Source organism: Coccinella septempunctata, chromosome 1 (genome assembly GCF_907165205.1).
Source record: "Coccinella septempunctata chromosome 1, icCocSept1.1, whole genome shotgun sequence".
Lineage (NCBI taxonomy): Eukaryota > Metazoa > Arthropoda > Insecta > Coleoptera > Coccinellidae > Coccinella > Coccinella septempunctata.
This window is the reverse complement of record NC_058189.1, coordinates 13800632-13812969: the sequence shown is the minus strand read 5'-3', so window position 1 is coordinate 13812969 and position 12338 is coordinate 13800632. Positions and strand designations below refer to the sequence as shown.

The 12338-nt window shown below is 33.0% G+C and overlaps 1 protein-coding gene across 1 annotated transcript; it reads left to right on the top strand.

The window, feature by feature from the left end:
• The first annotated feature begins 1174 nt into the window (after nt 1-1174).
• Nucleotides 1175-11423, top strand: LOC123311053 (SH3 domain-binding protein 1-like). The gene is made up of 5 exons (XM_044894812.1): nt 1175-1547; nt 2311-2449; nt 2503-2802; nt 4356-4572; nt 8132-11423. Exons 1-5 carry the CDS (start codon nt 1495-1497, stop codon nt 10258-10260), a joined length of 2838 nt encoding a protein of 945 aa, XP_044750747.1. The 5' UTR covers nt 1175-1494; the 3' UTR covers nt 10261-11423.
• The last annotated feature ends 915 nt before the right edge of the window (nt 11424-12338 follow it).

Here is a 12338-nt window from a genome sequence, read left to right as displayed (position 1 = left end):
AATATGTAGGTATATATATATACCACAAATGCATAACAGAAACCCATACCTAAAGGATGAAACGCAAAAGACATAAATACCTATTGAAATACACATTAAATACAGGTTGGTATTCAGTCAGGACAAAATAAAAATAAACAACAGTGAAAATTACAAACAAGACATCTACAGGGTGATACGAAACGAAAAGGAAATCCAAAAACTGGATAGACTTCACGAGTTCTAAGTATGAGGATTAAGCTAAATCCTATGCTGCTAATTTGTGAGTTACAGATTGTCAAGAATTAAACAAAATAAATAATTGCTTCTGCATCTCAATTGCAACTACTAAGATCTTCACCGATTATTATTCTATATTTGAAGAAAGGACTAGAAATTAAATGTTTGCGTTAACACTCTACCACTGCCATTTGTTTACCAACTTATCTGGATCTTCCTTATATTCTATAATATATGATATGACCGTTTTAATGGTACAGTGTGCATCATTCAAATAAAGAATTTTCTTTATCAAACTCTGAAATGTCCGAAATACAATCTTCGTTAGCATCATCGGGAATCTGTATCACTTAAATGATACAGTGAATCTATCTATTTGAAACCGTCAAAAGTAAAATCTGACTCGTTGCCCATCTGTAAAGTTTATTCATATCTAAATAAAGTCAATACTTTTTAGGTCCATTTATTCGGAGTTTTGTTCCTATATATTCGTTATTTATATTTGGGTGTACCATTTGAAATAAGAAAGTAGTCAGCTTATCAAACATGTTTGATAAAGTCACTGTAATTTTGGAACACGAATATCAATTGAAAACATTGATTCATTCGTAGATATCTATCAAAGATATTACATAATAATATATATCTTTGATATCTACGGATATGGAGAAAAAAATAAATGTGGCTCATCGCATGAAATCCGCAAAAATGGCGGATGAGATTTATTTTCCCATCTCCTCAACCCAAAGATTATAGAGCCTAATACTCTATAGTCTATAATCTTTGCTCAACCCATTAAACTAGAACTGCCCAGAGATATAGAATTCTATCTAGAACTGCCTCTGCCCTCAACCAAGCACAATGTTAAGTGTAGAAAAGAAAAAAGAAGAATGGTGGCTTTATCAGGTTTCTATGATGTGTCAAAATCGTTGTCAAATGTCATCCTACCTACTGACGTTACTGTCACTTTCTGAAACCGATTTTAGTTCTTTCAGAAGGCAGAGTAAAAGTTTTTATAAATTTGTGACAAAGTAACTAGATCTTCAACAATAATTTTTTAATTGTCTCCTTAAGAAATAACGGGATAGCCATAGAATTAATGAAAATTATGGCATAGTTGAGCCGACTGATTTGAAATGGAAAGTGGTCTTCTCCCAACAAGAAGTGATATCATCATTTGGGAATACTTGGAATATCTAAACTTCAGCAAATGCCATTGAAAAAACTTATGTTATTATACTCCATTTAGGATCAAATAACAAATTTTGATTCGCCATGAAGAAACAATTTTTTCGTGTAAAACAGCTTGCTGATCAAACATTTCTTAAGTGGGTATATTTTCTTTGATTAATCATTAATTTTATCTATACAAATAGATCGAAATTTTATCTAATCTTGGTTATGAACGATCGCGTTGCAGTATATGTTTTAATGGATAATTCATCAGCATTAATGTGATTTCACAGTGCAAACTGAAGAGATTAACCATAATTACTAATATGCCAATTTGGTTTTATTATTCAAGCGTTATTTCATTGAATAAAGACCTTTGAATTGAGTGCCTTGAATATAATCAAAAGGGGTTACCAAAGTACTTTTACTTATTTGGTATCTACTTTTGGCTAATTTTCTAACCAAGAACTCGAACTAAACTGATATTTATGATTAAGTTAGCTTTTATGATATTCTCCATTCACTGTGATAATAGCAAAGCAATTCAACTCCTGATTTTTTTATCACAAGTTTCATTGGAATTCTTTTGTGAATATATTGTACCATAGAATAATAAATTCATGTTTTGTCTAATCTTAACACTGTTATATTGAAATCAGAATTATATGGAATGATGAATATTGCATTTACTCTAAATTGCAAAGCTATTAGGAGGGCATACAATAGTGAACAGATCATTTTTTAGTTCCTCAGCTCTTTTAAATGCAAAATTTGCTAGAGTAAAGTTTTCTAGATTAAATCCTCAGCGCCCTGGTTGTGCTTTTTAAATACTTTCTCCTGTGAAATCTCAATCCAGTAACGATATTGTGATTAGTGTAGCCTCAGTAGAGCAATGTTAATCTTCTTCCTTCCTTTTAGAGCTGAAAAATCAAAAACCTTAAGTGATGAGGAACTGCAAATAGCTGATCATAAGGTGGAGTATTTGCGGAGTGCTTTGCTAGCAATAAATAAAAAGTTACCTCCTAGTGGACCCAATATTGATGTTGACAAAAGAGCTGTAAGGAGGTATCAAAGTTATTTAAATTGATTCATATTCAATTGATTTTACAGAAAAAATGCTTGGAATACCAGCTTGGTTCTATTTTCTTGGAGCAGTGCTATAAAAAGAAAGAAAATGAAATATTTGATGGCTATGCAGAATGTAAGCTCTTTCAGGATATAGTAAGGGAAGCAGGCAGTATAGAACAACAATTAGCTAAGGAGTATGCAGAACATGAAATAAAAGTAGAAGATCTGATTAGCATTCCAATTCAGAAATTAATGGATACTGAATTTCCAAGTATTCTGAAACATAAAAGGAACTTATCCAAGTATTCTTTAGATAAAGATTCAACTAATAGTCGATATCAGGTTAGTTCTCATGAGGTTTCGCAAAATAAAAATTATCATTCACTAAACGACTAAAAATTAGATCACCATAATATACATTTTATAACTAGCATGTAATGAAAATATCTGGTCACTTATTATAATATATCATGGTTGTTGTCTTACAATAATCTCAAGGAAATATGCTTAGGTACTATATTGAATTGATGTTGCTGACATTCAATGATAATTGTTAATAATCATTCTAATGAAAAGAAACTGAATACATGATTTTCAAAATTTGTGAGCCTGAAGGAATCTACCAACATCAATATGTATAGATATAATTTTTTGAAACTAAATGATAACCACCTAACGGCCAGTTTCATAATGAACCCTAAAGTCCCTTTAATTATAAAGCTTCCTTTAACCCTACTAACGTCCAGTTTCATAATCAAATTCAAAGTCACTTTAAGCTTAAAGCTTTCTTTAGTGTCATTTTTAGTAGGGTTAAAGAAAGCTTTAAAATTAAAGCGACTTTAGGTTTGATTATGAAACCGGCCGTAAAAATGACAGTAAAGGAAGCTTTAAGCTTAAAGTGACTTTAAAAATTTTATTATGAAACTGGACGTTATTTCCTCAAAGTATCAAATACAAATAATCAAGTCAGTGGCGGGTAATATTATACAAAGGGGTTAGCAAATTTCTTCATACTTTTCTCTTGGTACAGTGGAACTCCCCTAACTCGAACTTCCCTATCTCGAAGATTTCTACAAGTCGAATTTTCTAGAGAAACAAAAACGTTTTTGCAACATCAACACGTATTTTTTTCTCTATAAGTCGAATTTCCATAACTCGAATATTTCTAAAACTCGAACTGAAATTCGGCAGTAAAAGAGGCGGCAACCAAGCATAACTCGAATTTTTGGAGCAACACACACTGCAACTCCTCGGAATTACCGAGCGGAGAGCCGTGGACAGATCCAAACTTGTTTTTATGTTTTTCTTAGTTTCCTTACATACGTCGCATCGCGCACGTGCTCTATAAAATACTATCAGTTCTAATTAGCCAAGGTTTTGAAATTTGAGAAAGGCTTTGTGTTGGGGGATATCAGTGGTGAACTAAAATGGCATCGAAGCTAAACTTAATGTTTAACGTTGAAGGAAAAATTGAAATACATACATACATACCTACTTACATACATACATACATACATACTACATCTTCAACACATATGTACATGTATGTATATTTATATATACGTACGTATTATGTTTAATTCAAAAAGCCTCAATTCAGTGCTTTTTTCCGTAATTCGAATTTTCCATAACTCGAAGTCAAAGTACTGGCCCTTGGAGATTCGAGTTAGGGAAGTTCCACTGTATATTTTCGGTATTTCAGATGCAAAATCTTGTTAAGGAGTACATTTCATCAATCTAAAATCTGGTTTCTAAAGTTTATCTATGTTGATACTGTATGGCTCCAGTGACCCAGTTCAATGTAGTCTGAAGCTGCAATGAAAGCAGTTCATACATTCATTTCTAATTTTTTTTGTACTTCGAAGAATAACCCATAAATTTATGCTTCTTTCTAGGCTACCAAAAAGGAAACATTGAGGGATGAATTGGAGGAGGCAGATGTGAAAGTAGAACAATGTCGAGATGCCCTTGCTATTGAAATGTTCAATCTTTTAGCAAAGGAGAATGAATTTGCATCATACATATTACAGCTTCTCAAGCTTCAGAGAGGATATCATGAAAGTGCCTTGAATAACTTGCAGAATGTCATACCTGTTTTAGAAAAAAAAATTGGTAAGAACACAATCACTTTCAGAGCGATGAAAGAGAAAAATTGACTGATTGAGAATTATTACATATTATGAATTTTTCATGTCAATTTCAAAGGATATTTATATATGATTATGAACTGCTTTTTTTATTAGCTGGAGAAGTTGAGTTTTCTGATTCATAAATTTACTATATGACCTGTTACACATTCTTCTCATTAGGTCTTCTACAGGGGAGCAGAATATGACACAAAACTAATTCTCAAGCATTCAATTATTCTTTGCAATATTGCAAAATAAATCTCCATAAACCATCATTTTTCATAACTATTATACTTGCCACAAAAATCAAGGAAGCAAAAAAAAAATTATAATTTTAGGTGATTTTCCACAGGCAGTAACTCAAAGGAAAAAAGCAGTACAGCGGTTTAATAAGAAACCAATTGTAGCTCCAAATAGGTAGTTTTTGACTCTGATCTTCAAAATTCTTCTTTCAGAATTTTTTTTCAAGTTATCTTGAGAAAATAAGTAAACAAAAAATTTTAGAAATTTGTTTTTTGGTTTCTTTAAAGACCTACATACAAGCAATTCTTGTTGAGATATCGGTATTTGAATGGAAAAGGATCATTTTTCTTTTGGCTATCCACATCTTAGCCACCAGTGATTGCACCTTTGTGAATATTTTTGTAGTATTTCCTAAAATTTTTTGTTGGTGTCACGTCGATCTTTTGGAATATTTATACATACCCTAGTTTTGTGAAATGCAACAATCAGAAATATGCAAATTATTCGTAACCTCCTAATGAAAACATGGTAAATACATTTATGTACAGGGTGGGCAAAATTTGTTGTCTATTGAGGGGATCTCGAGAACTATAAGAACTTGAAGAAATCGGAGGACACATTTCCAAGCTCTTTTTCAGAGAAACAAAGAATGGTAAAAACTGTAGCATCTTAGGATTCTTCGTTTTTGAGTTATTAGCAAAAAATCAGATTTTGATGATTTCGAAAAGGATCATCTCCCTAAGTCCTTCACAATTGTTTACAGACACCCTGTATAAATGATAAAAAAAAGTCCTTGTGAACAACTTTCTGAAAATTTTCAGGAAAACGTCGCGACTACAACATTTCACAAAGGAAAATAATTACACCTAATTACGCCACTCTAGAAGTTAGGGAATTTTATGTATTAATATAATTTTTCCGACGCTCACCCAGACTAATATTAGTCTGATTAACATTCAAGAAAATGGTGAAATGTAAATAATCGACGGGTACTGTTGTTGTCTCTTGTCAATTTAGCTCAACAGCTGATGACCATCCAATTTTTGGCGCAGATTTTGTGCACTCCAGAAGATATAGAAAGGAGGCTCTACATCACACTAGCACGCATAGGCTTAGCTATCATACAATTAGGCGGTACTGTGCTTTAAATTCCATTAATTCATTTCCCATCCACTAATCCAACTAACTAGTGAAAGTATCTGTGGCATTTCCTGTGACTTATTCATTTTCGGAAAAAATTATAAAACAACGTTTTAGCACTGAGGTTGAAAGTATTTTATTCAGGTATTTATTTATTGGCATGAGAATTACTCGGTACAATTAACAATACCACCCATTTGAAAAACATTACAACAAATTACAATAAGAAACCTGAATATAATAAAAGATTAACAAACAAAGAATGACAAGAATTGATCCAAAACTGTGGCAGCAATAATTAAATATGTGGAGTACATCGCTCCTGAAGCGATCAATACTCCAAAATAAGCGACGTAACTGGATGTGAATAAAAATATTTACGTGATTTGTACGAGGTGGTAGAAAACAAACCGACCAAGAATGTTGACTTGACGTGGGAACATTCAGATCGAATTTACAAAACAAATCGGGACAATTAATCATGCCATTAAAGAGCATGTAGACAAGAAAGTAAGATCACCTCGATTATGGAGAGGGCAATCCAAAAAATGACCTCAAAGCAACATAATCAATGCGCTGAGATGGAATACCAAGTTTGAATATGCACATACGTCTGAATATATTTTGAATCCTTCCGAGAACTGCGATGTAGGTGATATAAGATGACCACGCAGTTGAAGCATACTCAACAATGCTCTTAAAAAATGAGCGTCAACGTTTCAACACTGAAGAACTTGCTTTTTCGCTGAATAAAGCTGGTTCCACTCTTTGTTTCCTTCCTGCAAAGAATGATCTAACCCATATCGATGCTGACCCTCTTCTTCATTTTTCCAGTTTTCTTATTAATTAATCCACATCTCAAAATCCTCCACAATTCACGACACAAACTGGTATATAACTGTTTGTATTGATTTCCCTTCATGGTATCCATGTTGACTCACCCTGAAGAATGCATTTTCTCTCAAAAGATTCATAATTTGTTTACAATATGCACCTTTGAGATGATGGGTAGAAGGCTTATTGGCCTGCAGCATACTCGTTGATATTACCTTCTGTGTGTATTAGTATGGCAGCTATTTTCATGTTGTCTTGAAATATCCCTCATTTTAAAGAGTTTTTCATGTTGCTTATCGATTCTATCAATGACCACATAATTTTGCTTTTTGCTTCCAGTGTTTTGATTGCCATATCAAATTTTCTCTTTTCTTTTTTCAAATGATCATCATTTTTGTTTTCCAGTACATCTCTTTGAAAGAATCGTTATGTGTGCACAATTAGTATATCTAGTTTTTGTTTAATATTTTTGCTTCTGGATCAATTCTTTTGGTTCTCTGATCATATTATAATAATTTTTTTAACCGAAAACGCTTCATTAAAAATTTTCAAGTATTAAGTCCATACCAAATGAAAAAAAAGTTGAGGGCATGTTGCAAAGCAAGAGCATCTTCTGTGGCAGAGGTGGCGCTAAAAATGTTTACATCATCAGCAAACAGCAAAAACAGACAATCGGAGAAAACAGAAGCGACATTATTAATAAAGATTTTGTATCTGAAACAGCATCATGTAACTTCAAATTGGATACCAAAATGGGGATCCACCAAAAAAGTTCCCCAAATAGGCTTCCGAAAAAAAAATTGCCAACGAACCCAATTATATTAATTAAGCTTACTATTGCAATTCCTTCTAATCTGCTTTGAACTGAATTGCTCCTACTTTTTATATCTTCTTGGGTGCACAAATAACCATGTTATTTGGGAACGCCAAAACGATAGCACGATCATATTTATACTAATAATAATTAACATATTGTGTTCAGCATATGCTGAAATGAATTTCAACAATATCTAGGCACATTATTCCATGGCTTAACAATGTTATGCCATTTCTGGTTTCTGGGCAAAACAAAAAGGGTACAGAATTGGCGGACTTTCTTAACTGTTAGATAGTGCTCAAAAGCCTTATGAATACTCCATCTGGTGAAAACTGCACTAATTTTCCTTGCGTGATTTTCTGAAAAGAGATAAAGAAATGAATCAATTGTAAGTTGAGTCGCAAGATTCACAAATAATTAACCTTAAATTAACATTTCATCTTCACCCATTATAGATTTCACAATATATATATGCTTCATGACAATTATCATGATATATTTTTTCAAGGTCACAGTTCTGTGAAGAGAGTGTTCGGAATACCTCTCAAAGAGCATTTGTCAGTAACAGGGAAACGTATAGCTTATCCTTTAGAGATCTGCGTTACATCATTAATGGAAATTGGTATGTATGAAGAAGGCCTCTTCAGACTCACTGGTAGCATGACGAAAGTGAAAAGATTCAAAGCTTCAATAGACTCTGGATGTTTTTGTGAAATAATCCCTGAATATCGTGACGTCCATGTGATTGCCAGTGTTTTAAAATTATACCTTAGAGAATTACCAGAACCACTCTTAACTTATAGTCTATATAATGAGTGGATGCTCATTATGAATCAACCAGAAAACCAAAGGGTAGATTACGTTAAAAAAATTCTCAATAAGTTACCTAAGGAGAATATGGAAAATTTGACATACCTCATTCAATTTCTTGCAAAACTGTCTCATAATACTGTAAATAAAATGAGTTCTTCAAATATTGCCATTGTAATGTCTCCAAATTTATTATGGGGTCAAAACGATGATGCAAATCTGAGCATGGGAAATTGTGCCACCACCAATATCCTTGTGGAGTTATTCATTAAAGAGGTGGATTCATTGTTTACTGAGAATGTTTCGCAACTTGTCACTCCCTTGAATCTATTCATTGAAGACGAAAAATCTATAAGAACAGATAATGAACATCACAATGACTTGAACACAAGCTCAGAAAGTATTTTAATCACAGATAGTCCTAGACCTAGCACAAGGAAGAAGAAAGCAGCACCTATCCCTCCAGGATCCACTTCCAAAACTGATAATGATCTCCCAACAGACCGTGCATCCTTGTCGTCTTCATACCCTTCAGGAAGTGCAACTTTGTCTAGGAAACCAAAGGAGACTAAATCAAAAACTTCAGTTGGTACCAACACAGAAGTATTGAATTTATCTCGAAGAGCTAGTTTCCACCAAGATGATAAGAAAAATATGAAAAACAGTCAAGAATGTAGAGAATCCTTACTAGTCAACAATGTAGAACATAAAATTGTTGCAATGCCCAATGCAAATATACATGTTTCCAAAGCTGAATGTGTTCAAGCTCCTATACTACAAGTTGCAAATGAAGATAAGAGGTACAAGACAACCATCACACATACAGTGAACAACCCAAGTGATAAACCAGTAGCAGCTCCTAGAAGTTTCATAGATACCAGTGAAAGAAATACTAATGTAAGTCGAACTTCCTCAGTGCGCAGCTCAAGTCGGAATGACTCAATTTCGGAGGAAGTCCAACTTCGGAGACCAGAAGTGGTTAAACCCGAAATTCCTGCTCGTCCAGCATCGTTGCAACAGAAACGGTCCTCTTTTGAAATGACAGTTGATCCTACCTTACAAAAAACTCAGTGTTCCGTTTATTCAGTCGCACATAAGCAGCAACCAAGTTATGTAAATATTCACAGTAGGGGTGAAAAATTTCAGTTGGGTCATGATAGTCAAATAGAAGAAAAAGAAAAGTTTTTGGGGCATCAGCCAACTGATAAAGAGACAAGGACTCCTTTGCCTAGAACGAAGTTGCCAGAATTCACCTCAGAAAAGCCTCCAAGTGGAGCATCTGAGAAGAATTCTGCAAATCTTAGTATATCTGAAAAATTTTTGAATAATGAGAGGCAGTTGAAGACTCCCGATAAAGCATTAGAAAAAACTCCTGAAAAACTCATTACTGCACTAGAGAAAGATAGTTTAGAATCTGAAACAAACAATTCCCAGAAGGTAGCTGAAGTTAAACAAAAATCCCTTTCTATTATTGCCCAAAGAAGTTCAATGTTTATAGAAAGGCCTTCTAGTTTACCAGAAAAGCCATGTCTTCCTCCTAAAAGCCTTTCAAAGTCAATGGTGGACAAATCAAACAATAAGAGCAGTGATAAATTGAAATCAGTAAAATCAAATGAGAAACTGAATGAAATTTCCAATGGTAGTGATCAAAGAAAATCTAGTCACAATAGGACGCGGTCTGATGGTAATCTAATTGATTTGAAAGGGGAATCGCTGCTTCCTTCTTTAACACCTTCCTCCTCTCGTGGTTTGAGTAAGCCTACTCAGCCTCCGCCACCCCCTCCAATTCAAGTGAAGAAAGCAGATGGTGATAGTACTGATTTGTAAATTTGTATGTATTTTATAGAATGTTTTTGTCCAGTGATAATCCTAATTAAAGATTGATGCTGAGAAGCTTTTTAAGCAAATAATTGCAAGGATTTTAGAAATGTTACCACTATGTCTTGTATCTTTGCTAATTTTCATTTTTATACAGACTAAACTGAGAAAAATGATAACAGACCTCAGATTAATAAAACTTCATTGTGCCATAAAGACATTAAAGAAACTATAACACACATCAGATATAATAAAACTGCACTATCAGACGAACGGATTTTCATTTGGATTAGTTTGAACAAATTTCAGAAATTAATTTCTCTTCACTGTACGAACTAGGTGCACCATAACATTCTGTGATGTCTACTTGCATTAATCTCTCAGTTCTCATGTTTGAAATCAATTTTTATTTATGTTTTTTGGCATTATCCCTAAATTTTGAAAACTTTCCTATTCAAACCATTGGCATACTTCCATATAAGTTTCTTGAAAATTTTTGCAATTATTCTTTCTTTGTATTATTATAAAATTATTGACAATTATCTGTGAGAGCAATATGCACAAAGTTGCTGCTGTGAATTCTAACTGCGAAGTTTTTGATTTAAAATCTAATTACTATTTTAGAAAAGGGCTTTGTAAATTTCGTACTATAAATAAGTCAAATGATAAGAATGTTTATGACTACAAACTAGAGATATAATTCTTTGACATAGACAATTGTTGAAAATTACTTTTGAATGTTATTATTATTGAAATTTATGACAGATATCTCCAAAACTAATTTATCCTAAGTTTCCAAGAATATATATTTTTATTTCATTGCTTGCTCTGTTGATCCAAAGATTGTATTCTTATACTTCATTATGAAACAATAAACTTGTATATGTGATATGTTCATTGCTCATTTGTTTGTTTCAAGAAAGTCATGACACATTAAAAACGTTTTTTATAAAATTCATTATAGGGCATTGATTTTTTATATATTTATGAAAGTTTTAATTTAATATATTTTAATAAAGAGATATAATCTTTGGAAATAATATTTTATATTTACGCATTTACGCTTTATTTCAATTTTGAGTAAAAAATATAAAAATATTTTGAGAGAAAAGTGGTCAATTTCTGTTCCTCTTCAATGAAAGCTTTATGTATAATAAATTTTATTCTTTCCACTCATTATTTCATTTAGCCTTCGCTATCTTGAAAAACATACTCTGCTTAATTTGATGAAATAATTGATGATGATTTTTCTAGTTAAGCCACTAAAACCGGATTGCACCGACTTATTTAAGACAGGATTAACGTTAATTCGGAGATTACTATGGTAACTGCTATGGAAATCGGAGAAATAATCGAGTATTAAAGTTAATCTCGCCTTAAATAAGCCGGTGCACACGACCCTTAGTGTCTCTTAGATCACAAATTTCACCATAATCTTTGCTCCTGGTCACGATTTAACAATGCAACCAGGTAGGGAGATCGAGAGAAATTTCCAACCGAAATTCAAATGAAAAATTTTTTTTCACAAAAATAAAACATAAAAAAAAGAAGATAGGTAGGGTGGGTAATTACCCCGATTACCGACTTGAAATGCTCAACGCTTGTAGTGTAACGAGGATTCATTTTTTTGTACGAAAAAACGCACCCCGTTTTAGAAGAATTTGAATGAATGATTTTTATTTAATTTTAAATTCTTGAGGAGGATTTCGATTTCCAATTCAGGATTCCGACCTCGTTTGGAACTGTAAACATTCCGCACCATTTTTATTCCGTTTTCAGTTCTGAAAAACGATGTCGGACCGTGAAAAACCTCCTGAATTGAGAGAAAACCTAGTTTTTTCTGCCGGAACCGATAAACAGATCTTCATCGACGCGAATATATCCGATTTTCGACATCTGAGGCACATTCAGTTTCCGCACCTCTCGGCCGGTATAAAATCAGATGTCCCCCCGCAGGTCAATTAATTCGCACAGTTCGTATAATTCGTCTTAATTCGCATCAGTCGCCTGATTCGGATACTTCGTTTCTTAGTGCTGAAAAATTTGATATCTGCCGTTGAAATAAAGTTCTGTTTTTTTTTCTTTTA